This window comes from Heterodontus francisci, chromosome 9, assembly GCF_036365525.1.
Source record: "Heterodontus francisci isolate sHetFra1 chromosome 9, sHetFra1.hap1, whole genome shotgun sequence".
Classification (NCBI taxonomy): Eukaryota; Metazoa; Chordata; class Chondrichthyes; order Heterodontiformes; family Heterodontidae; genus Heterodontus; species Heterodontus francisci.
Window position 1 is genome coordinate 22,345,987 of NC_090379.1, and position 27,840 is coordinate 22,373,826.

General features: G+C 41.1%; 1 protein-coding gene across 1 annotated transcript in view; it reads right to left on the minus strand.

Moving 5' to 3' along the window:
• Positions 1 to 2,457: 2,457 nt before the first annotated feature.
• The window catches only part of arel1 (apoptosis resistant E3 ubiquitin protein ligase 1), a 93,344-nt gene continuing 67,961 nt past the window's right edge, over positions 2,458 to 27,840 (minus strand). The window contains exons 9-18 of the mRNA XM_068038136.1: positions 27,322 to 27,443; positions 26,328 to 26,403; positions 24,015 to 24,124; positions 15,077 to 15,256; positions 13,763 to 13,888; positions 11,834 to 11,963; positions 10,572 to 10,630; positions 6,969 to 7,058; positions 6,303 to 6,478; positions 2,458 to 5,020 (exon numbers count right to left, since the gene is read on the minus strand). Of these exons, the coding sequence (XP_067894237.1) occupies positions 4,918 to 5,020; positions 6,303 to 6,478; positions 6,969 to 7,058; positions 10,572 to 10,630; positions 11,834 to 11,963; positions 13,763 to 13,888; positions 15,077 to 15,256; positions 24,015 to 24,124; positions 26,328 to 26,403; positions 27,322 to 27,443 (1,172 nt within the window). The 3' untranslated portion in view covers positions 2,458 to 4,917. The remainder of the gene's footprint in view (positions 5,021 to 6,302; positions 6,479 to 6,968; positions 7,059 to 10,571; positions 10,631 to 11,833; positions 11,964 to 13,762; positions 13,889 to 15,076; positions 15,257 to 24,014; positions 24,125 to 26,327; positions 26,404 to 27,321; positions 27,444 to 27,840) is intronic.

The window sequence follows — 27,840 nt, forward strand, 5'->3', positions numbered from 1 at the left end:
AAGTAGTTTCTTCAATGTGATTATTCCTCCCCACTCTTTTTCGCTTACTGCTGAAAATAATAACTAAATCACTGTGATATTAATGTTCTGAGAGTCCAGTAAAGCAACTGATTATCCTTTCCCTGCAACACTCGCTGCTCTTAATTCCTTTATTAATATCCATGCCAGCCCTCTCAGTATACTCACTTACAGCATTGGAAAGGCTTCCCTCCAGCATTCTTCCTCAAAGTGTTTTATAAATGTTTTCCATCAAAGGCACTCAACTCACTGCAACAATTCTCCCTTCCCCTATACAATACCACTAGAACATTTTTTCACCACCACCCCCCCCACTCCTCTTTTGCCACCACACGTTCTTCCTTATGCTCTCTCACCCCACACTCCCTCCTCCCATGCCCCACGCTCTCACTCCCATCTACTCTCAAATGTTGAAGATGACTCAATAACACCCCTGATAAGATAGCATCTATGAGCCAGTGACTGACAAACACATCCAGAGTCCACCCTGAAATATGTAAAGATATGTGCAAATATGCCTACTTGCAAATGTTGCATAAAGAAAATGTAAGACAACTGTAGCAATATGTAAATCAGAGTACAATCTCTCTCTTTAAAGAATATATTCACACCTTGGCTATCAATTGCTAAATGTTTGACTGCTTTCCTGCTTGGATTTGCAATGACTGACTTAATAAAATTTATAGGAAAAAAATTGCTTAGTTTCACAATGGGAACTTGCATTTAGATTAGTCCCTCCTTTTTAGAACAACTTTGTATTTAATCCTGTTTAATCTGGTTTATCTAGTAAAACAAAGAGCTTTGCATTGAAAAAAAAACAGTACTTCCAGATGAGGAAGAGACAAAAAATGTGTTCAAAATTTGTTGGCAAGAATGAACTGAGAAGGACCACACAAGAGGGAGCTTTATCAGGCAGTGGTTGTGTTAAATACACTGCTTCTCATAACAAAATAATATCTACAGTGGTAAAAGAAACCCTTGATCTATGCACACCCTCCTGCCTTGTTTAACCTAATAATATGCTACTTCTGCTGAACTATTTCTACCCCTTAATTCGAAAAAGACATATTTCATATTTTTGGAAGGTCACTTCTGAATTTTGTGTCTAAACTGTAGTAATGCTATAATTGTATCTGCAGTCCAAGTTGGGAGTCAGGAACTAACCTGATGCCAGAGGAAAAAAGTGGTCAGATTCAATGGAAGAAGAGGTTCTCCCACTTCTCTTTGGGTGTTGAGCCGAAACTGACTCCAATTTATACGTTAAAGTTTAGCATAATTTTGAAGCCAAAACTGCTTTGCTGCAATTCTAAACTTCTAGTTTTAATGTACTCCTAGAATATCACTCTGTTCTCCCCTAACTGCACTAAACACCCAGATGCAGATCATAATAACTCCCAAATTCCATTGCAATCCCGTCCCCAAAGTACAATATTGTCACAATACAGTTTTTTGAGGCAGTTAAATGCAAACCATTCAGGGCTCTCGATAATGCATCCCAGAAGTGAATTTACAATTCAAATCAGTATCTATAATAACTCCACAATTTTTTACATAGAATAGACTGGTCATTGGAAACAGCCACATGAACTCCTAAATTACTTGGAACTTCAGGTTATCACAGGGGCTGAAGAAACCCTCATGAATGGGGCAGTGTGCCCAGCCCAGCTCAGCTCAGCAGCTCTTTCCCCAGCTTTCAGAGCCAATGTTGCAAGTTTCTAGGAGCTACAGGTCAGGCTGCTAAAAACAACTTGAAGATCTACGAAAAGGCAAGCAGTGTTCTAGGGGAAAATACTATGAAAGTAAAATTCCTCTTAAATTCATAAAGTCCATGTTTTTAAAAGGAAAACTATTCCCATTAGTAAAACATTTATTTGTGCTCACCAACACACCCAATTAATGTCTGACACTTCAGAAGAGGCGTTAAAACCAATCAAGAATTGGCTACAGCCGAAGCTCTTTAATGAATTTGTTCCCCCTTTAAGCATTGCAACTGCTTTAAATCGTTAACTGACAACATTAAGGAACACTGTAGTAAAACTGTCCGAACCCAGGACAGTGACTGCTCAGAACTGGAAAGCACCACATCCCTGCAACAAAATCAAAGCAATGAGTGAACCTTTCTTGCAGCAGAGATGAGCTCCAGATGGGTGGGGAATAAGGGGGTGTGGGAGGAAGGGCCGGGGCGGGGGGGGGGGGGGAATGAAGGGCGGGGGGGGGGAAGAGTGGGAGGGGGGGGGGAGAGAGTGGGAGGGGGGGGGAAGAGAGTGGGAGGGGGGGGAGAGAGTGGGAGGGGGGGGGAAAAGAGTGGGAGGGGGGGGGGAAAAGAGTGGGAGGGGGGGGAAGAGAGTGGGAGGGGGGGGAAGAGTGGGAGGGGGGGAGAGTGGGGGGGGGGGAAGAGTGGGAGGGGGGAAGAGTGGGAGGGGGGGAAGAGTGGGAGGGGGGGGAAGAGTGGGAGGGGGGGGAAGAGTGGGGGGGGGAAGAGTGGGAGGGGGGGAAGAGTGGGAGGGGGGGGAAGAGTGGGGGGGGGAAGAGTGGGAGGGGGGGAAGAGTGGGAGGGGGGAAGAGTGGGAGGGGGGGAGAGTGGGAGGGGGGAGAGTGGGAGGTGGGAGAGTGGGGAGTGGGAGACGGGGGAGTGGGAGAGGGGCGAGGGGGAGAAAGAAAAGGGAGAGGGAGAAGGGAGAGGGTGAGAGGAAGCACATGCCAGACATAGAGAGACACCAGTAATGATAGATACATGTTTTATTTGTCATTCACTGAGGAACCAGAGTAGTATGCATTTTATTGAAGTGGGAATGTTGGAATCCTTTTTTTTTAAAAAAGCAAGGGACTTAACCATCTTTGCAAAGTGGAATTATACATTATGGACTTTCCTAACCTATAATTCCAAGATCCTTACTAGAACGGTGCCTAAGGCAATTGTGAAAGACTTAAAAGTTGGCTTTTATCTGTAGTTAAAGAATTTTAATATAACTCAATCTCTTAATTTCTTCTTAGAGATGTGTATTATGCTGTCAGGTTACTCTAAATTCTGCTAGCTACAAATATCTTTGATTGGTTAAGGTAACACCCTTTCTTGCTCTCTGACCTATGTTGTAAAATCTGTACGGAGACCTGGCCATATGTGGAGGAGTGTGGAGAAATGCAGTTTATGATTTTTTGACAGAGAATAGAAGAGGGGAAATTAACGGTACACACAACCAGTGTACCTCCTTGTTACCAGTATTTGAGTGGGTTGATGGAAGAAGAATGAGATGGGCGGGCAAAAAAGGAAACCCAATTTTGAAGTTGTCTTTTGTTCTATCTGTAGCTGATTCTGTAATGAGCAAGCTTTCTCTTAGCTGTGGCATTGAAATCAGAGACTGTCTCCACCCTCTGTACTTCAGCTTGTGATGTCCCTGTAATAAAAAAAAATTGGATCCATGCAACCCAGCTGGTCTCCAGTTGTATGGGGAAACCTGTCTTTAAAAACCACTTTGTTTACATTCGACAATCCACAAAATAATTACTAACTTCCCACTAGAATTATCTGCAATATACCACAACCTGATACAACATGCATCAGCCTCATTAACCAAGTAAAATAATCACTTCTTTCTAATCAGGTCCTCATGACAAGGCTCCTAATAATAACCTTTTAGAGAGAATTTAGCATATAATTGAGAATTGGGATAGTGCTTATTTTCTGCCTCTAGAGTTCTGATTTTTACTGAATGTTATATGGTACTCTATTTACAATAATGCACTGGAGACATCTAGTGCTCCCACATTTCAATCCCCTTCATTGTTGATCAACTTATTCTTCATCCACTTCATTATCTTAATTATTTAACAACAAACTCCTGAAAGTTGCATCAGTTCTGACGAAAGGTCATCGACCTGAAACATTAAATCTGTTTCTCTCTCCACAGATGCTGCCTGACCTGCTGAGTATTTCCAGCATTTTCTGTTTTTATTTCAGATTTCCAGCATCCACAGTATTTTGCTTTTGTATTAGGCCTGAAAACTGCAAATGGAAATTTGAATGAAGTCTTACACCAAAATTATAACCATCTTTTTGCCAACCTGTGAATGGCTGGAATCAGCCTCAGCAGCTCAGCAACAGCAAAACACAACGCACAGAAAAAGTGCATTTATCTGAATGTTTGTGAGGTTGGTTGTGAGGGTCATTCATCAAGGAAGAGAACAACAGCTGACTTAAGTTCAATTAACAGAAGAACCTAGGAGAAAGGGCACAGAACCTGGCATTGCTTTTGATATCTTTCACATTGAGTGCCTGGTACCATAGGATGACCTTGCAAGTTCAGAGGTCAGAACAAGGTCACTAAACCTCTCAATAGCTTGAGATTGGAAGTCCAGGTACAAGCCCTTTTGCAGTCACGTGTACAAAATGCTGTTTGACACAGACTGCTGTGTGCTACAGAAACAGAATTGACATATGGAGTTCGGTGTTGCGTGTGAGGATTCAAAATGTTTTTTTCCCTACTTCCTGACAAACCTCCAAACAGATGACTAAGTCTCTAAAGAACTTCCCAGATTAAGCTATTGGTAAATTAGATAAATGCAGAAGGATCACGTTGATCACGAAACCCGAAAAACCTCCGCTTCATTTTGGAACTGAGTGCTTGTATGTACTGCTGGCATTACAGGCTGAGTTTGGAAAATGTTGACTGTCGCGTGCTGATCTCTCACTATCTTTCAAACTTGCTCGCCCAGCAACTGAAGGCTCAGGTTGGAATAGAGCAGTGATTATCATTGCTCAATCTATTTCTGTCTTGAGAGCGGGTACGGTAGATATGGACAAACCATGGCAATCTTTAACTTGGTCGTCCCCGGACCCTGTGCTGCTTTTCTCAGCATGCCACTGGATAGATCCACGTTTTACGTTCCAAAGCCTCACAATTACAGCATCCCAAATCCTTCGCTGCCTTCATTAATGGCCAGTTTCAGCATTTTGTGCAGTTCCTCGTAGGAATCATAAGTAGGAAGGCACAACTGGTTAAAGCTAGATATATATATATATATATAAAAAGAATTGGTCAGTACAAAAGTCATTTACAGTGGATCAATCCCTTCCTTCACTACTGTCAATAAACCTATAGTTTTGCCATCAAGCATCAACACCATTTCCTCAGTGTTAGCATTATTGCTTTTGTATTTAGAGTCAGAGTTATTTACGGCACAGAAGGTGGCTTTTCGGCCCGGCTCGCCATGGAGCTATGCAGTCAGTCCCACTTCCTGGCTCGATCCCCGTAGCCTGCAAGTCTATTTCGCTCAGGTGACAATCCAACTTCCTCTTGAAGTCATTGTCTCTGCTTCGACCACCCTTGTGGGCGAGTTCCAGGTCATTAACACCCAATGCACAAAAAAGTGCTTCCTCATAATCCCCCTGTATCTTTTGCATCTGTACAAGTAGTGCAGAGTTTGGGGAAAGAAGGTGTTTGGGGTGGGGAGGGGTAATCTCCCCTGAAATGTTTTTATTTTTGAATCTCCATTGTAGATGATTTTGCAGTAGAATTTAGTACATTCTTTTAATGGCACTCTGCTTCCTCTCCATCCCCAAAACACCACTCCTTGCTTCTGCTCATATCCCTCTCTCCTTCACTGCTATCCATAATATGCCTTCCTTTTTCCATTCCTCCCCCACTTTCCCTTATGGCCTCCCTTACCTCAGTGCTACTATTAATGGAGAGGAACAAATTTGCCCACTTCCAGCATCACTCCCTCCATCACCCCATGGCATTGTTAGTGGACCCCTACCTCACCCCACAACCAAGGAACACAGCAGTCCAGTACTTCAGCTGTTGAAAAGGGGATTCCACCTCTGTGCATTGTAATGTGAGAACTTCTGTTCGAAGTCCTACCTACAGCATATAGCAGGATTTGGCCATTCAGTCCCTTGAGTCTGTTCCACCATTCAATGAGATCATGGCTGATCTGTATCCCAATTCTATCCACCCACCTTGGCTCCATATATCCTGTAATACCTTTGTGTCTAGCAAAGATCTATAAACCTCAGACACAGGTTATTAATTCAGCTCACATCTACTGCTTTTTAAAGGGAGAGAGTTCCACACATCTACCGGCCTGTGTGTCAAGAACCATTTCCTAACTTCTTCAGATGTGGTAGTAGCACTTGAGGGGTAGCACTGAGGGGAGAAAAGTGCACGGCACCATTTTCAGCAGCTGGAAAGTGGAGCATACGCTTTTCTCCCGAAATGCCAGTGGGTATGTGCCATATGCCCACAACTGCAACCCAGCTGTATTCCTTTTGCCTAACTACTTACCAAGTATGGGCTGTGGGCAAGGTACTCTGTGTAGGTGCTGCGATAATCTGGAAAGAAGGGCACATGGCCACAAATCCTCCTGGAGGCAGCTGGGAGGAGCCTGTTGTGAACTGCAACAACCGAGCAAGCTCTTCTTGGGTGAAACTGGATACCACCGTCCAGAACCACTTCATTACCTGTGGATGGGGGCAAGAGAAGGCACAGATTTAAGAATTCTGACAATCTTATTCACTACTACTATTAGGCGCCAATAATCTAGCTGCAGTTCCTGGTTGGCAAAGCTACCAAAATAAAACATTTGAAATCTTTATTCCTCAATAGTGACAACAAAAGAACAAATCATTATTCCACAAAAGCCATTGACATTCAGATCTATCCCTACTGCCCTATACGCAAATGCAAACAGGACGTGCCCCGTTTCAGACTAAACTGATTTATATAATAAACTTCAGTAAAAGGTGAGTTACACTACAATAGTAGTTCATATTAAAGAGAGGCAATTAAAATCTATTCTGATAAAGCATCAACATATCTTTTTTCAGAGCTGTGTATTTCAAACATTTTGCATTTGATGTTAAAATCTTTTGTTTGCTTGTAATACTCAAGCTCTGAGCTGCATCAGCCATGGTGTTACAGCTCCACATTATGTCGCTATTGAGGGCTTACCTTCTCTCGAAAGTGCCAGGACCCTCCAACAATGACAGCATGGGTCTTGAAATCAAGTACATTGATGTTGCCGGTCCCACACATCAACAGCTGGAGGTCAGAATTTAACAATGAGAGTCACAAAAGTAACTTGCAAAAAAAAAGTTTAAGATCAGCAAAGCATAGTCAACACATTAATTCTACTTGGAAAAGAACTAGCGGATCTGCCACAACATTGTCCACAGTCCCAGTATTGAAGAGTGCGGTATAGGAGGGGAGGCTATTGCTCAGGAAGCAATAGGGGAAAGAGAAATGGTGGGAGGGTGTAATTAAAGAATGACAAGTTCACATTATAATTAAGGGCAAAGGAAATTATAACTGAAAAAGTTGGCAGGAGGTGTGTGGAAATGAAAGGTTTAAATGATATGTTATACAGATGCAGGGTGCACGCTAAGAGGACAGCTTCATAAGCCACTCATTGGAAGAAATACAAGTTGAAAGAACAGCCACAATTCAATGACAAAAGGGGAAATTGTGAATGCTGAAAATCTGAGAAAAGCTAGCAGCACATAAAAAAGGCTAATGTTTCAGGTGTCACACTGTCTGTCTCTTTCAGAGGCCATTAGACACCCATTATGCATTTTCAGCTTTCAAATTTAGGATCTCAGTATCACATTAGATAAACACAGGTTTTTAACACTTATGAGTGAGGAACAGAGAAGATGCAGGCTGTAAACAGGGTGATATAGATAAAGACATGATCTGAGAAACAGTGAAGACGGAGCTGATCATATTCCTGGGATTTTTGAAGAGCAGGCAGAAATAGGTGGGAAAAAGAAAAAAACTAAAGCAACAGCAAGCAAGAAGACTGAATTTAGCTTTTAACATACATATATATATATATTTTATAAAAACAGCTCAAAAGGAGGAAAGAGGGAATAAGAAACAAAAGAATATGCTCTGTTCTCCCGTGAAAGTCAATATTCGAAGACCTTTCACGATGTCAAGGTATTGTATACACATTTAGAGCAGTGTCACACCAAGTTGCAGGATATGGGCCTTCACCCATAATGACGCACAAGACAAGATAAATTCCTATCTGATACTTCCACAGTAGGAGAAACAGTAAGTCAGCAGACTATGGAAGCCAGGTGCATAGAATTCTTAAATCCTCAATCAACAGTGCCATAGGTAGAAACCTGACAGCAGGCCACACCCCTTGGTCACAGAACAATAGCTTTACTTATTCACCAAGTGCTTTAGCTTTAAATCTCCTATGCTGCATATCATAGCATTTTACTGTTGCAGCGCAGGACTTCATTCAACTTGCAAATAGGCATTCTAGGTGCATTAGTGCCATCTAGTGGTGAGAAGAGATTAGCGGCAGTACACTTCTTCACCTTCACAGCAAAAGTCAAAAATAATAGCATTAAAAACATAACATTTCACTGGTTGCCCAAATGGCCGTGTCCAAATGGCGACCCTTTCAGACCGTAAGGATCCAGCTTCAACGCTGATTTGTGCTGATCTTGGCTGCCGGCATTGGGAGAAACAAAAGAAAATCAGCTATGCTTCCTGTGAAGACAGGCTCTGGCTTGGTTGCAATGTCCTTTAGCATCAAATAACCAACACTCAACTAGGTTCAAATATGGAGAGTGGCTTTCGGCAAAGTATTGGAAAGTTACCAATACTAGTGGAACCACACTTCACACGTGATGGAGAACAGCTACTTGGCCAAGGTACTCGAAGACCACCAAAGGACCACCAAAGACCCCCAGCCGTAATCACTATCTTCAGGCAATAAAGGGAGGGGAAGGGAGGGGAAGAGAGAAAAATAGAGGGAGGGAAGTGGGAGAACCACACCACACAACCAAAATGTCTGCCCCATGAATGGAAATTATTCTACACAGATGATATAAGAGAGTAATCATCAGGAACTGATACATGCATGCACAGTGTCATTATGGACAAGTCTCAAAAACATAATGGCAACATAAGGGCGACACAGTGGCGCAGTGGTTAGCACTGCAGCCTCACAGCTCCAGTGACCCGGGTTCAATTCCGGGTACTGCCTGTGTGGAGTTTGCAAGTTCTCCCTGTGTCTGCGTGGGTTTCCTCCGGGTGCTCCGGTTTCCTCCCACATGCCAAAGACTTGCAGGTTGATAGGTAAATTGGCCATTATAAATTACCCCTAGGATAGGTAGGTGGTAGGGAAATATATCGGGACTGGTGGGGATGTGGTAGGAATATGGAATTAGTATAGGATTAATATAAATGGGTGGTTGATGGTCGGCACAGACTCGGTGGGCCGAAGGGCCTGTTTCAGTGCTGTATCTCTAAAAAAAAATAATGAGTAGTTCATGGGATGGTGTCGCATCCACCCACAGCAAGCTGAAACAAAGCAGCAGTCCCCCAGCATACACAATGACACCTATAGTACACAACTAAAAACAAATTATACAAACTCCAATTCAGCTGAATTAGCAGTTACTCCGAATATGCTCCAAGACTCAAACTGTGGAAGCCAAAGTCTCTCAGAACCAATTTGAAAGTTAGCATTTTAAAGTTTTTATTTAAAGATCTGGTTGGCAGCCAGCAACCCTTGCTTGAAGCATGGACATGTGATGCAGCATGTCTGGAAGGGTTGGAGTCAGTTGTGATGTCTTCTACAGATAAACTGTCCACCAACAATGAATGATTGTGCTCGCACATAAAAGTGACCACTCAAAGCCAGCTGCTACCTGTGTCCTATATCCTAGTGTGAATCACTTCAGAAGAGTTGCATCATCAAGCACTCTCAGGTCCAGTATAGCATGGCCACACACTTTAGGTGAAGATCTCTTTTACTATCCCATCATGTCAAAACTCCAAACCTCAGAAAAAATTCCTACTGCACCAATGCAACATTTCCATCTCCCACACCAGACATTGTTGTTTGCTGAATAACAGTGCCAAATAATGTGCATTTTGTGCTATGGACTCATGTCCATTGAAAACTGGATTAAGACTTCCCCAAATTAATTTCACATGAGACTTTCAGACCATTTTGGATATGAACCTGTGTTAGAAAAAACATATTGACCAACTCGCAGTTCTTGTAAAATCTTATAAATGTCACAATTTCACACTTGAACAAGTAGTTCCTCATGCACTAGGTTGTGCCAGTACATTGCATCATGTTGTACTGCAGGAGATAAAAGGACCATGATTTACATCTGAGCATTAGGGCAGACTTAGGTATTCAAAAATCATCACAATTGTAACATGCATCAGAAAACAATGCTGCAATCATTTATACTAAATCAGGTAGCATCTTTTCAACAAAAATCTTTCAACTTCTCTGGTGTACAGCGCAAGTACGAACTCATTACCCAATATTAAGACAAATTTGTCAAAATATTAGCCTGAAAACAGCAACAACCAATGTTCCCTGTAAACGCCATGGCCGGCTGTGCAGCAACCAGGAAGACTGCTCACAAGTTGACTCCTTTAAGTTACTGTGCATACACGGCAGTACAAAAAAATGTAATGGTATCATGCATTCAAATGAACAGGTCGTGCACAATGAAAAAAATTTAGATGGGATATTGGTCACAATGAGCCACCTCATGTGCCATTACGTACCTCCAACTCATTTTCATCAAATATAGCCAAGAGATTTTCTGCAATTAACTCATTCAAACCTGCAATAAACAGAAAAAATGTGAAGATATCATTTAGAGCAAAGTTTCTTTAATTCATATTTCCTTTTTTACATAGTGACCACTTCAAAAGTAACTAAATAGATAAGAAACACTCAGATGTCCTGAAGACAAGAAAGGTATAACAATTCCAAGTCTGTTCTTCCTTTTTGTATTTTTATTTTACTTTTCTTGGCCTACTGCTTACAGCTGATAGACTGAGCATGCACCTTGCTCCAAAATCACTATCAATGCCCTTACAGCCAGGAAGCACCAGATTACCCAGATATGACTGAATCTTTTGCCTCTGCTTATCACCTCTCTTCTAAATGTGGCTACTTCAGGAAGTGAGGGCAGTGATTTAAACTTGCATCTGTCCAGAATGCATGACAGCAGTTCGTTTCCTCAGCCACTTTCAGCGTTCTTTTCTTCGCCTCCTTGGCACATCTGATTCAGTGTCAGATGGAACATCTAGCATTCATGAGGCTTTCACAATCAACACTGGGAGAACGTATGGCCATGATGGAGGAAGCTGCACTTCCTATTATGAAAGAAATATCTTCCCCCATCCGCCCTAATGTATGGATCACAAATATATATAAAACTCTGCTGTAATAAGTGTCTCCACTAATTTTTTGATTAGATTTATTTTCCTGCTGGAAGAAATCCCTCAATTTATATTGCCTCAACTACAAATATGAATATCAAAGTGTGTTGTGGTACCAAATGCATGGACATGACTCAGAACTGGGAAAGTGAAGAGTTTAGATTTAACTATTTTACACAGAAGTTGATAAATATGTGGAAAAGACTGTTCTAGAATATAAGGACTGTTCATATAATGGTCAGCATCAAGCAGGATATTGTTCGTAGTATAAAGGACTGGAGAGTGGATTGCCTGAGGCCACTCTCTTACATCTCTGAGCAGACACATGCAGAGGCCTAACTCTAGATCTTTTGCTCTCTCCTGAGATCAGCATTGGGAGGCTCAGAAGGAGGAACTAAACAAAGAACATACTGCACAAAATTAATTGCCCTACCAAAAAAGATGGAAACATTGGCCAAGAGCAACCTCAGTTCTTTATGTTAAGCATTATGATTAAATTTTTGGCTACTGAGACCAATTGCACAGGACTTCACAACTGTAATGCCTCCACTTCATTTCTACTCATTTTCCATCACTGCTGACTAGGTGCGATATCATACCTTTAAGGAAACACTCTACTTCCTGTCGCACCTGATTGGCCAGTCTGTATTGTGCCAGCATGTTCAGGTAGAATATCTTGTTGTCATTGGTTACTGGTATCTGTGCACCTCCAGCTATTAGCTCTATAACCTGAAAGGGTATAAAATGAACATGCTCAAAGGAGTGACCCAAGGAAGGATATGTGGAAGCTTCCTCATTGATACTGCCAGTAGGCTCAGTGATTCCAGAATGGAGTATTGCTTCCAGATACCCAGAAAAGGAGCAGGTGCAAAGCACTGGGAGAGGGAATCAGCCAGAAGTTGAGATTCACATCAGAACCCTCAATGTCGGGGGCATAAAAGGATTCACAAAGAGAGTTTCGTGATTTAAGGGATTGATTAAAATACAGTATTTCAAATGCAGTAATCTCAGTCTTACTATATGCCGTCTTCTTACAAATATAGGAATGGATAGATTAGAGAGGTAACATGCTTCGCCTCTAATAAGGAAGAAAATACTACATGACCTGGTTCTGGGTAATGAGGCAGAGCAAAGATGATCTAAAGATAAGGGATCATAAATATATTTAGGTTCAGTGTAAGAATAGAAAAGGAAAAAAGCACAAGGATAATTAGCTTGAAAAAAACAAACAAATTATACCAAGACAAAAAGAGGGGTTTTGCTCAGAATAATTGGAAGGAAACATTGGTAAATAGAATTATAGCTTTACCATGACAGCTGTTGAAACAGAAGAAGGAAAAGTTTTCAAATCAAGTGCATTCCAGTTAAGAAAATAAAGTGCATCGAAGGTTAGGATTGATTAGATTACATAGGGAAAAAAAGTCAGGTCAAATAGAATGAATAAATATAGAAAAACTACAATAGGGGAATAACAAATGTAAGAAGGAGTATAAGATAAACTTGAAAGATTTTTGTAGACAAATTAGTAACAAAGAATAGAGATAAAGGAAAGTTTCTCAGCCTGGAAAAATAGGTGAGTGGTGCTCCATAGGTGTCTATGTTGGGCACTACTTTTATTTAAGATATATATAGATCATCTGGACTTAGGAATTGAAGGAGCAATATCAAAATTTGCTGATGGCACCAAATTGTTGGGAGAGGGATGAGCATGGCAAACGTGACCAAAACCATAAGACAGGCAGATGCATTAATGCAGAGAAATGTAAAGTTATACATTTTAAAATTGAGAAAGAGAAAATATTTATACCTTAAGTACATTGGCATGCAATTATACTTATCATCAGAAGTTGGCAGCAAAAGTAAATAACAAGAAATTCTTGTTTTTGTATCTAGAGGCATAAAATATAAAAGCAATGTGGTAATATTGAACTTGTACATGACCTTAGTTAGGCTGCAGTTGGAGTATTATGTACAGTTTTTGGCAGCTGGTTTTAAGAATCACAGAATGATACATTGCAGAAAGAGGCCACTTAGCCTATTGCACCCGTGCCGACTCTGGTAGAGCTGTCCAACTAATCCCACTCTCCTGCTCTTTCCCCACAGCTTTGAAATTGTTTTGCAATTCCCTTTTGAAAGTTACTATCAAATCTACTTCCACCACCTTTTCAGCAGTGCATTCCGGATCACAACAACCCGCTGTGTAAATAAACGTTTCCTCATGTCACCTCTGGTTCTTTTGCCAATCACTTTAATCTGTGCCCTCTGGTTATAAAAGGATATAAAACCTGGAAAAGGTACAGCAAAATGTTACCAGGAATGATGGGTTCTTAATGAAGAGGGGCTTGAGAAGTTGTGGCTTATTTTGACTGAGCCTGATACAGTTGAGGGGTGACCTGATTGAGATCTTCAAGATCATGAAGGATTACAATAGAGTAAATAACATTAGATGGTTTCCATTAGGCAACAAGAGGGCACAACATAAAACCTCATATCAGACACTATCAAGTGAAATGATTGAACAACTCTACCTTCTCCAAATGTCCCGACTTGTTATATTTTTCCTCAGCAAAAACAAGGTCCATTTCACTCACATCATTCTTCAAGATGTAACATACTTTACTCTTGTAGAATTCCGGATCATCTGTTGCAAAATACTGCAAGCAGAGGTGATAAGGCAGAGATGGTTTGTAAACTAATCACATTGCCGACATTCTGGTGCTTGGCAAAGCAGTAAAGACGTGAACAGTTAAAAATGATATTTTTCCCCCATTTGGGCCATTGACACTATTACAGGAAAAGGGCACATTTATGATTTCCTTTCCTTTAGAGTCAGCGTGAGCAGTGACTGACATTTATTATCTGTATCAACATCTAATCTGAAGCTAATGGGCAATTTAGATCAAAGGCAAAATGCAAAGCAATAAATGAAGGCATGTAGCAAGAAATCTACTTCCAACCATTAAACTGGTTTCCAGCAGATCAACCATTAAAAATTCAACTTTCGTGGACTCTAAGTAACTTATTTAAGTAGAAATGTAAGGCTACAGTTAAGTACCATTGTTGAAAATCATTTACTCATCAAGTTCCTCACTTATTCTAGCGGCTTTCATCTGTAGTTCCACTTTCTGAATAATCTGCAGCTCCATCCCCAGAGCCAACCATTTGCTTCAATAGTAGCTGAAAACAATGTAGGCTTGGGGGAGGAGAATGGAGACAAACAGAATCATTCAAAGCACAGTGTCAGAATCAAAAAGCTAGCCTTGCAAACACCAATCAGGTCTGTGTTAAGTTGGAAGAAGAACAGAAAGTGCTGGAAATACTCAGCAGGTCTGACAGCATCTGGCGATCTGCTGAGTATTTCCGGCACTTTTAGTTCTCATTTCAGAGTTCCAGCATCTGCAGTATTTTGCTCTTATCTGAGTTTTGTTGGACTGGGATTTCAGGGGGGTGGGAGGGTGGGGAGGGAGGAAAACGGGGACGAGACGGAGGAAAAAAGAAAGGAAAACAAGTGAGACCCTAATCACTTCGACAACAATCATTGCTAGCCAATTCAAATACTTTGTCAGATTGACCTGAAATCATGCAGGTCTTTAAATAAACATCTGTATTCTAAAATGAAAGTGAAATACTGTGGATGCTATAAATCTGAAATAAGAACAGAAAATTCTGGAAAACACTCAGCATGTCAGGCAACATCTGTGAAGAGAGAAACAGAGTTAATATTTCAGATCAATGATCAATTATTAAAAAACTGTTAATCTCAAACATCTTCCAGTTCTGATGAAAGGTCAAATGTATTCCAAAGCCACAAAGAACACATTTAACCAATAAACCCTCATTACCTTATAGTGCATCCGGAGTCCAATAATTTGTGCCAGGAATGAACGGGTAAAGCGTGCACAAACCAGCTGTTTGTAAGCTCCGCCAAGAGCAGATTCATATAAGCACTTCCCAACTACTTTCCCTGCAAACTCATACAACTTTGGTCGGAGATGAGGTGATCGGTCTGGGTTTGGGTGCACCTGAACAACCGAAGAAAACAATACCTTTAATTCCCTTAGTCATTAAGGAAATACATTTTTGAACAATATAGAGATATTTTCATAAAAATAGCATACGAGCAGCAGCAGACTACAAGTTGTTAATTCCTGTTAATTGTACATCAATTGTTTAATTATATGCAGGTGGAGGGTGCTAATTGGGGTGTTATTTGTGCCCATATAAAGGGACACTGACGGAGACTGGTGGAGGGTTTTGGAGCAAGAAGCTATATGTTTGTAATCTTTACTTTGTAAATAAATGTAAGACTAAGTAAAGCTTGGCTGCAGTTTCATCATTTAACAACCAGCCTTCTGGAGTATAACATGGTCGCAGAGGATGGTTGCCTAAAGTTGAAGGTTGGAAACCAAGTAAAGTTTTTCACAGAGAAAACTGAAATCCAAGTAGCTATTGTGGAAAATGGCAGAAAGCAAGTGTAAATTGTCAGGGTATGATTACCCTCTGATGTTCTGTCAGTCTGAACCATATGATCAGTGGAAGGATGAAGTGGATATGTGGACATAGTTTACGTCCCGAGGAAACAAGATATGGCCTTGGCATTGTCACTTCCGACCAGAAGTAAAATCAGAAGTGAAATATTTTGTGAGCTGGATAGTAATGAAGGTTTGGATCTGCTACTAGAGTTCTTGGATGAAATTTACAAGAAAGATGATCTATTAAATGCCTACGAAACATAGCCAGACATTGATGGATTTCAGAAAACAGATGGCTATTCAATGGAGGAATATATCATGGACTTCTACAGACTGTGTAAAAGACTGAGGAAATTCAATTTAGAGATCCCTGGTTCAGTGCTGGCATTTAAATTGCTGGATTGTGCTAGGGTGCCGCATATGGACAGGGTCCTTATTCTAACTGGAGTTCAGATCTTGGAAAAAGACTCTCTGTTGGATCAGACGTCTGCTGCTGTAAAGAAATTCCTGGGGAAACAGTCATTTCCTGCAGCCTTGGTGGAACAAATAGAACATTCTGTGGTGACACAAAGAATAGAGGAGACAATGATTACCGGGATTTCGAAATGGTCCAGATACTGGATACAGGCACGAGTACAATTGAAGAGTTAAAGGCAGGGAGGAAGGAGGATGAAAGCACCTTTAGAAGATCTGGCTATTACAGCAGAAAACAGAATTGGAATAGCAATAATAGGCGAATGAATCCCAGGAATGCCCAAGGAACAGTTAATAGGTGCTTCAGATGCGACTCGAAGTAGCATTATGCAATTAATTGCCCAAAGCGGAGAGGCAGGGTCCTTGAAATAACACATACAGAGAATTCTGAGGCAGAAGAGGAAGGTAATGATGAATCTGAATGAATTGTACAAGTCGCGACGTGTTTTAGTCCTATGATGACTATGTTAATTGTGGATTCGTTCAACTGTGCTGTGTTACATAGTGCTTGCACATTGACATTATGTGGACCCAATTGGTTACAATGTTATCTGGATTCACTCAGTAGTGCGGATCGACACAAGGTTAAGCAGTATTAAAGTACTACCTGCTTTAGGTTTGGCAATGAGATCACTAAAGAGAGTTGTAATTCCATGTAAAATAGCTGGAATAAGCCACTTTATCAGTACTGATGTAGTCTCCAGTGAGATACCTTTGCTGTTGAGTAAGCCTTCTATGAAAAAGGCACAAATGAAACTAGAGATGGAGCATGATAGGACAGTTATTTTTGGAAAGTCAGTGGATCTGCAGTTTACCTAGTCAGGGCATTATTGTATCCATTAACAAAACCTGATGTTTCTCAGAGTGTTGGGGAAGTATTAATGGCATCAGGTGATAAGAATCAGAGAGGGAAAAAAAGTATACTACCTTAAAGTTACACAGACAATCTGCTCATATGTCTTGTCAAAGATTAAAAACCCTGCTAAAGGGTGCAGCTGTGGTTGATAAAGAGTGTACGAGGCTAATAGAAAAGACTGATGGCAAGTGTGAAATCTGTAAAAAGAACTGGACGTCCTATTGTAAGCCTTCCATTGGCATGTGACTTTAATGAGGTAGTTGCCATGGATTTAAAAGGTATAGGACAAAGACAGAAATATTTTTATTCTACATGTTATAGACCTGGCAACCAGATTTAGTCTTTTTACAATAAAGCATAGCAAGAACAAAAGGGTGATTATGGATAAAATCATGGAGAAATGGATTGGGATCAGACTTGGGGCACTAGCAAAGTTTCTAACTGATAATGGAGGGGAATTTGCCAATGACAAATTCAGAGACATGTGTGAAAACATAACATTATGGTCATGAATACTGCAGCTGAAATTCATTTCAGCAATGAGCTCTGTGAAAGGAATCTCACAGTGATCAATGAAATGCTGCATAAAATCTTAGCTGACCAACTAAACTGCAAGTTAACTACCACCCTGGCTTGGGTAATTCATGCAAAGAATTTGCTTCAGATGGTTGGAGGATATAGTCCCCATCAATTGGTCAATGGGCGAAATCATAAATTGCCTTCTGTGCTGTGCAAGAGTCTTCCTGTTCTAGAAGGTACTACAATTAGTTCCACTTTATTCTGCACATTTGAATGCTTTACATGCAGGATGACGGGCTTTCATCAAGACTGAGGTCTCAGAGAAAATTTGGAGACCTCTGAGAAATCGTATAAAGCCATCTGAGACAACATTTAATTCAGGAGATCTGGTGTATTACAAAAGAGAGGGTCATAGGGAATGGAAAGGGCCTGGTAAGGTAATAGGTCATAATGGTAAGATAGTAGTTATCAAAGATGGAAATCAAACTGTTGAAGTTCATTCCTTATGATTAAGCAGGATTGATTACAAAACCTCAGAATCTGAGTGGCTGACAGAAGGAAACGAGGTACCTCAAATGCTTATGTGTTTTATGATGAAGGTCCTGAGGAACGGAATATGGTTGATGAAGGGTTGGATAGTGGTAATAAAAGCAATCATGATGCGCAGGACAGAGCTATCACATCCAAAAGCCAATTGCCCAGAGTGGGTACTTGGGTGACATATGTTTCAGAGAGGTCTAAGGAATGGACGGACTTCCAGGAAAATCTACTAGCAAATTTAAATATTGGTTAAATGTTCAGGATGATGGCCAAGAAGTGAGGTGAAAGAGTAGAGAGTAAGAAAATGCGGTCCAAGTTCTAATAGTGGGTCTGGCAGTGACTCTTGCATTAGGAAATGATCACATACTGGAGAAAGAGCCTCCAATTGTGTGAGAGAGAGATCTTACAGTAGTAGTTCTGAAAGACATCAAACTGCTTGTAGAAGCTGTAGCTTAACAGATTACACAATGAAATGAAGGCTAAAGAACAGTCTTACAATAGAACTCGAAGCACAAGTCCTCATTACTGTTGTTAATTGTTGGTTAATTATATTGTTAAACTTGCACGGGTGAAGGGCATTGTTTAATTAAGGACTTAGAGTTGGTGTCAAGAGAGCCTTTGGGACATGGGGGAGAAAGCAGGAGGCAGATATACGTAATGCTACATTTTGTGCATAAACTGACTATCAAGAAAAGGATCTGTATCTAGCTTCATTCTTCACCATTTGTCTTGGATCCATTTAACAACCATGAAGTTTTGATGACTGCCAATAAACTTGAGGATAAACTAAGAGAGGCAAAACAAAAGGAATTAGAGTTGGAGAGAGTTTGGTGTTTATTCTGAGGTACCAGATAAGGGACAGCCAGCCTTGTCACATCGATGGATTTGCACTGAAAAAGTCCTTGTGGATGGAATTTATAAGGATAAAACAAGGTTAGTTGTTAGGGTTTTTGAAGAGCAACTCAGTGATACAGATGTTAGAGTGAACTGCCTCATGGCTGGAAAAGTAATCTTGAAAATTTTTTTAGCTCTTTTGGCCACATAAGACTAAACCAGATGCTAGTTTTGATATGTTGGAGTTAAGTACTACGATGAAACACCCTAAAGTTGAGAATGTTTTAAGGGCAAATAAAACATTAAAAATATTAAAGCTGGAGAAATGAGTAGTTTAGTTTAGTTTAGTTTAGAGATACAGCACTGAAACAGGCCCTTCGGCCCATCGAGTCTGTGCCGACCAACAACTACCCATTTATACTAATGCTACACTAATCCCATATTCCTACCACATCCCCACCTGTCCCTATATTTCCCTACCACCTACCTACACTAGGTGCAATTGCTAATGGCCAATTTACCTATCAATCTGCAAGTCTTTGGCATGTGGGAGGAAACCGGAGCACCCGGAGGAAACCCACGCAAACACAGGGAGAACTTGCAAACTCCACACAGGCAGTACCCAGAATTGAACCCGGGTCGCTGGAGCTGTGAGGCTGCGGTGCTAACCACTGCGCCACTGTGCCGCCCTCTGAATGGCCAGCAGCTCTCGAAGGGCGGGACTTCATCACCGGAGTCCTTGATCCCATGGAAGTACTTAAGTTCCCATCCTTAGGTGACCCAAAGAACATGAAGCTAGTCATTTTTAGTGATGTTTCACATGCTAATCTGCCTGATGGGTATTCAAGTGCAGCTGGTTTCAGAATACTTGTGATGGGAGAAAATTAGAAATGTTATCCTTCAACTTGGGAAGCTAAGAAAATAAAAAGGGTTGTTAAAAATACTTTAGCTGCAGACACACTGGCTCTTGTGGATATGGGGTTCTACTTGTCAAATATTTTAGGTGAGATTCTGTACAAGAAGTGTACTGAAGATAGGATACCCATTGAATGTTATGTGGATATTCGTTCTGTGTGGAATAATGTACACCCCACAAAAAGTGTGAGTGAGAAAAGGTTATGGATTGACTTTGCTGGCTTAAAACAAATGTTGGAGAGAAAAGAAATCTCTAAAATTAATTGGGCAGATGCAAGTAATCAACTATCTCTCTGTACAAGCATTTATTTTTGTAAAACAAAGAAATTATTAAGGGGGGAGTGTCTTGCAATGTCATATTTTGTACAGAATATGGAATTTTATTTTGATTTGAATTATTTTGGTTGTGCATGTTAAAATTTTATTCAAAGAAAAAGGGAATCTGTTAATTGTACGGCAATTGTTTAATTATATGCAGGTGGAGGATGTCAATTGGAGTCTTACCTGTGCACATATAAGGAGACACTTACTGAGACTGGTGGAGGGCTTTGAGGTTTTATATGTTTGTAATATTTACTCTGTGTAAATAAATGTAAGACTAAGTAAAGATTGGCTCCAGTTTCATCATTTAACAACTGGCTTTCTGGCGTATAACACTTCCTACAGCAGCAAAGTAAAAAGAACAAGCTTGCATCTATAAAGCACCTTTCCAACTTCAGGATTTCTGAAAGTGCTTCACAGCCAATGAAGTATTTTTGCACTAATAATATTATATAACATTATATATATTATATAAGTATTTTTGCACGTTAGTCACTGTTGTAGGGAAACATGACAGCTAGCTTGTGTACAGACAGCAACGTGATATATGATCTAGGTAAGTTGTTTTAATGATATCAGTTGAGGGGTAAACATTAGCCAGGACAATTGAAGAGCTCCCCATCTCTTCTTCGAATAGTACCATGGGATCTTTTACATCCACCAGAGAGGTCAGATGGAACCTGTGTTTACAGTTTCATCTGAAAGACAAGGCCTCTAACAGTGCAGAGCTCCCTCCGTACTTCGCTGGAGTGTCAGCCTGAATTATATACAGAAGTGCTGGATTGGCACTTGAATTCAGAGCACTCTGCCTCTGAATTAGAAGGTTATTACGAAGTCATGGCTGACACCTGCATTTCTCCACACAAGGACATTCCCACAACAGCAATGAGACAAATGAACAGATAGGTTGCTTTCCTCAGTTGTGAAGCATAAAATTCGGATAAATTCTCCTCTGGCCCCCTTGTCTCGAGAGACTATGGGTAAGCGCCGAGAGGTGGTCAGTGGTTTGTGAAGCAGTGCCTGGAGTGGCTATAAAGGCTAATTCTAGAGTGACAGACTCTTCCACAGGTGCTGCAGATAAAATTGGTTGTCGGGGCTGTTACACAGTTGGCTCTCCCCTTGAGCTTCTGTCTTTTTTCCTGCCAACTGCTAAGTCTCTTCGACTCGCCACTCCTTAGTCCCGCCTTTATGGCTGTCCGCCAGCTCTAGCGATCACTGGCAACTGACTCCCACGACTTGTGGTCAATGTCACAGGACTTCATGTCGCGTTAGCAGACGTCTTTAAAGCGGAGAGATGGACGGCTGGTGGGTCTGATACCAGTGACGAGCTCGCTGTACAATGCATCCTTGGGGAGCCATCTTCCATGCGGCTCACATGGCCAAGCCATCTCAAGCGTCGCTGGCTCAGTAGGGTGTATATGCTGGGGATGTTGGCTGCCTCAAGGACTTCTGCGTTGGAGATACGGTCCTGCCACCTGATGCAGAGGATTCTCCGGAGGCAGCGAAGATGGAATGAGTTAAGACGTCGCTCTTGGCTGACATACGTTGTCCAGGCCTCGCTGCCGTAGAGCAAGGTACTGAGGACACAGGCTTGATACACTCGACCTTTTGTGTTCCGTGTCAGTGAGCCATTTTCCCACACCCTCTTAGCCAGTCTGGACATAGCAGTGGAAGCCTTTCCCATGTACTTGTTGATTTCTGCATCGAGAGACAGGTTACTGGTGATAGCTGAGCCTAGGCAGGTGAACTCTTGAACCACTTCCAGAACGTGGTCGCCGATATTGATGGATGGAGTATTTCTGACGTCCTGTCCCATGATGTTCGTTTTCTTGAGGCTGATGGTTAGGCCAAATTCGTTGCAGGCAGCCACAATCCTGTCAATGAGTCTCTGCAGACACTCTTCTGTGTGGAATGTTAATGCAGCATCGTCAGCAAAGAGGCGTTCCCTCATGAGGACATTCCATACTTTGGTCTTCGCTCTAAGACGGGCAAGGTTGAACAACCTGCCATCTGATCTTGTGTGGAGGAAAATTCCTTCTTCTGAAGACTTGAGCGCATGTGAGAGCAGCAGTGAGAAGATGATCCCAAACAGTGTAGGTGCGAGAACACAGCCCTGTTTCATGCCACTCAGGATAGGAAAGGGGTCTGATGAGGCACCGCTTTGCTGAATTGTGCCTTTCATATTGTCATGGAATGAGGTGATGATACTTAATAGCTTTGGTGGACATCCGATCTTTGCTAGTAGTCTGAAGAGACCACATCTGCTGACGAGGTCAAGGGCTTTGGTGAGATCTATGGAAGCAACGTAGAGTGGCATCTGTTGTTTGCGGCATTTCTCCTGTAGCTGGCGAAGGGAGAACAGCATGTCAATGGTGGATCTCTCTGCTCGAAAGCTACAACTGTGCCTCAGGGTAGACACGCTCAGCCAGCTTCTGGAGTCTGTTCAAAACGACTCAAGCGAAGACTTTCCCCAGACTTTCAGATAAATATTAATTACATAACTGGCAGCCTTTGAATAAGGGAATCGCTTCGGATTCATTTCACATATGGTCCTACAACCAGCAATTAGATGTTTTCACACCAATATCTAACAGAGGTATCAGTGGTAAAAGGACAGAATTCTAACTCACTGTATCACCCAGTCAGTCTACCCTTCCCTACTTGTCACACTTAAAATATCAGTTGTTTCAGCGTTATGATGGTGCTCCATTCTTAAAATGTTTTGAGGACTTATGTTAACAATTATGGACATTGGTTCATTTGGAAAACTGGATTTTTTTTTTTAACAAGGGTCACTGGGAAGCCACTTGAGTTTTCTGTTTAAAAACCTTTACTGGATGTCACATGCTTTAAGCTAATTAAACAACAGGAACCTTGGTAGCCAGGGGAGTTGTTTACAGAGAAATGACATGTCAAGATGTATGGCGGTCAGGAGGTTTTGACTTTCTGAATGGGGTGTGGACTGTTTTGAATGTCAGTTGGGAATGCAGCCTGCTGAAAGAAACACCCAGCTCATCTTTCTCCACCTCTTTGAGAAACCCTACAAAAAAAAACCAGTGTGTGTTAGCTAAAACCTCTGATGCCGCAGTTCTCCTGAGAAGCTCTTGGAAAGCCTGCCAGATTAATTCTCGACACAGCCTGAAAAAACTGCTCCAGAAAAGATCACAGTGACCCGCCTACATGTACTCAGATGCCAGACTGTATGCCATTTGGGGACACAACATGTCTCATCCTTTTTCTTCAAGAATTAACAAGTATTTGCCCAAAAGTATTCCTTTTTTTCCTTCTGAGGAAGGGTCACTGACCTGAAACGTTAACTCTGCTTCTCTCTCCACAGATGCTGCCAGACCTGCTGAGTATTTCCAGCATTTGTTTTTATTTCAGATTTCCAGCATCTGCAGAATTTTGTTTTTTTTGGTCTTTTTTTTGTAAAAGACCTCTGCAGAGAATTTCTTTTGTCTAACCAGTGTGAGTGTTCGCATGTGTTGGGAATATCTATTTACATTCATATTTCAAACTATGTGTTAAGGTTTTGCATCTTTACTGGTTAAGTCTTGTTTTATAGTAAACTGATAATTTTGTTGCTTATTAAAGAAACCTGGTTGGTGTATTTTATTCCGGGATAAAGAGTAGAGTGTATGATTGAACGTATCAGTAACTGGGTAAACATTTAAATATATGTTGTGACCTGTGGAGAAATGGAACTAGAGAAAGACAGTGCACTGCTCCCGCCTCAGTCGTAACATCAGAGACACTCTTTTTTTTTGGGGGGGGGGGCCTTGATAAACAATAATTTGTTACAAGCTGAAATTAAATCTTTGAATAATTTTAAGTGAAATGTATACTCACCAGCCCCTGGTTATTGTCACTGAAGTGCACGAACAGACCATTGCTTGTGTCAAAAAGAGCTTTACAGGTCAACTCAAACCATTCCCTGCGTGGTCCACCCCAGTCCAGTGCTGCAACAATACACAAATGCATCTTGGATTCTTCCAGCATTACATCAGGAAAATAAGGTTACATTCCTTTGATATGATATTGATAATTCTCCAAGGTAAATATGGTACTGATATTTGGAAATTGTTCTTTGCACAAAGAGTGATTAATACGTAGTAGAGTAGGGGAGGTGAAAACTACAAAATCATTAACTGCTGCAATGAGGCTACTTTAGAGCCATTCTGGATGGGTAAATTAAGATGGCTCGAATGTTTTCCCTCATTTGCAATTACCTTGTAATCTTGCATCAAAATGCTTTGGATAGTTGATAAATAGATAAATATGGCAACAATACTTTAAGTATTGCACGGTGTTAGGCATAGATCTTAGGAGGCAGAGAGAGCAGTGGAACAACCCAATGAGTCTTCTCTGTGCTGCCTCCAGCGTTTTTGTCTTGATGGCCAGAAATGGACACAGTACTGAAGCTGTGATCAGAACAGAGCATGGTACAGTTCGGTCACAACTTCCTTGGACATGGATTTTTACTGTTTGTGCTATTCAGTCAACAGTCTATTGGCTTTGCTGTTTGCTAACCTGCATTAATCAAACATGGTTTACCACTGTGTCTACCAAGACTCTTGGGTTCCTTACCATTTCAGCCACAGCTATTTCAATGCCATTCATGAAGTGTGTGTGTCATGTAATTTTTCCTTAATATGATCAAATAGAGGTGAACACATTGTCAAAACTATAGTTTGGGACTGATCACTAATTAGGCAACAGAAAAGATGGAAGTACTATTCCTGATGGATTTTGACGTAATAATGGTGATATAAAAATACAGGTGTTATTAGAGGAGCAGAGAAAGAATTCAGCTGTGAAGCAGGCACTGTTCCTGCAATTTTCCTTCATTGAATAATGGGCAAGTGCTTAGGTACACTATGGATTTTGTCTCCCTCATCATGTTAGGTTGCCGCTCAAACTCAATCACAGCCAACTGACAGGGCAAAATAGCTGACAAGGTTCCTCTGCTAGGATATGAAAAAAAAAGGTAAAGAGAAATGATTGAGGTTTGGTTGATTTCCCTTTCTCAGGGGAAGGAGTCTTTAACCTGGTGGCTAAACTGATACTCAAAACTCATGGCACAAAAAATATCATAGGTGTGAACTTCTGATGTACCAGGCAGCCACAGAAATTTCTATTTCATGTATCTGTGCTTGAAAAAGAAAAGCAGCATTGGAGGATGGAATATATTGCATCTCACAAAACATATTATAGCTTAAAAAGATAGAGAATCATTTCTATCACCTGGACCTTAAACAAAAGTTGGAAAAAGGTGGCATGATGCACTGGAATGCTAGGATGGGTCAAATAGAAGCCAGGCCCACCACAGCAGCTGCTGGAATTTAATTCAATTAATTGATAAATTCAATTGATAAGAAAATTTGGAACCGAAAGCCAGTCTCAGTAATAATGCCATGAAACTACCACTGATTGTTGCAAAAACCCATCTGGTCCACTAATGTCCTTTTCGGGAAGGAAATCTGCTGTCCTTACCTAGTCTGGCCTACATGTGACTCCAAACCCACAGCAACGAGGTTGACTCTTAACTGGCCTCTGAAATGGCTACAAGCCACTCCGTTCAAGGTCATTTAGGGATGGGCAACAAATGCTGGCCTTGCCAGTGACACCCACATCCTATGAAAGAATAAAAAAAAGGTACTTTGCCACAGAGAGGAAATAATAATGAGTCAGCTAGGCTACTCTTATGCAATTCACAGCTGATAATTACATAGCAGCATTCGTGCACACCCCGAAGCAGGTTGTCTCAAGGCTCTCTCAGCTGCAGATGGTGCATGAAGATCACAGAAAAGGGAAGAGAACAGTAACTAACACACACATTTTCAGCAATAGAGCAGAACTCTTTCCCTTAATACTTTTTGTACTGTTTTTCACGGTGGCACTGTTAATTGGTACTGTTTGGTGATAAATAGGTGCGTGCTATAGGATTAAATCCTTAGGGAGGCAACTAACAATGGCAAAACCTTCAAGGCAACTAGGTTCTGTGAAATCCCGCACCATCCAAAGCAAACCGAGCAAAATCTCATTCATATCAATTTATCATCACAGCCTACATTTGTCAACCCTGACTCTACAACAAGTAGGGTTTGTCCCATTAAAGTATACACCACTTTTGCAAAATTTCTGCTACTCTTTAGTACTGACCTTCCTCATCCTGAAAAATCACTTCAAAATTCTTGCTCCAATCAGAGACAGAGAAATTTCGTGTGGCTTTCATGGACTGTTCAGAAATTTAACACAAAAAATGAAAGACAAACTAAGTTGTTAGAATTGCTATCAAATTAAAAGACTTCTTTATTGAAATACAATGCACAATTTGTTTTAAAACCTGAATTTGCACATTAGACTGAATTCCTAAAGTTACAATGCTCTCTTGTCAGAAAACTGTCTTAGCATAATATATTTATCTGTTTAAGTTAACAGAGCACTCCTAAGTAAGGGAGAAAAACAAACATTAATGGAGAGTTTTAGGCATTAATTACTATGTTGAGGAACATAGGAAATAGGAGGCAGGAGCCGGCCATTCAGCTCCTCGAGTCTGCTCCGCCATTCAACTGATGATGGCTGATCTTCCACCTCAACGTCATTTTCCTGCAGTATCCCCATATCCCATGATATCTTCAATAGCTAGAAACCTATCGATCTCTGTCTTGAACATAGTCAGTGACTGAGCCTCCAAAGATTCACCACCCGAGTGAAGAAATTCCTCCACATCTCAGTCCTAAATGGCCTACCCTTTATTCTGAGATGGTGTCCCCTGATTCTAGATCCCCTCAGCCACGTGAAACATCCTTCCTGCATCTACCTCGTCAATCCCTGTAAGAAATTTGTATGTTTTAATGAGATCACCCCTCATTCTTTTACATTCTACAGAATACAGGCCCAGCCTCCTCAATCTCTCCTCAGAGGACAATCCCACCATCCCAGGGATCAGTCTGGTGAACCTTGAGCCTTTGTTACACTCCTGCTATGGCAAGTGTTTCCTTCCTTAAGTAAGGAGACCAAAACTATGCACAATACTCCAGGTGCAGTCTCACCAAGGCTCTATACAATTGCAGCAAGGCATCTTTGCTCCTGTAGTCCATTAATATCAGAGTATACAGATTGCCAATAACCCAAAACAGCACATTAAACCCACCGACTCAAGAAAACTGTGGCGGCTGACTTTCAGTACAATCTTTGTATGTGGTCGTTTCACGTGCATTTGTCGAAGTTCCCGCTGAAAGAAATTCTCTTTGTCTTGGAAAGTTTCAGAACCCCCTGGGAGAGAGGAAAGAAGAATGAAAGTGCTTTTTTATATCTATAGATGGTATGGAAGAGACACTAACATTCTGTGAGATCAGATTTGTCCTTATAGTGGGCAAAACTGATCAATCACAAAACAACAAAGCCAAGAATAAATTGCTATTATCCCAACTGGTATACCTAACATTTGCCAACGGTAGTCAAGTCTCTACTTAACATCTCATCCAAAGCACATAACTCTGACAATGTAGCATGCCCCCTTATGCTGCCTAACATGTCAGTTTCGGTTATATGTTGAACTCCTGCAGTTGGAATAAACAGCACTATGTTACTTGGGCACAATTTAAAATGACAGATTACATGGTGGACAATAATTTCCAATGACCGATTTACAATGTGTGACACAAACATG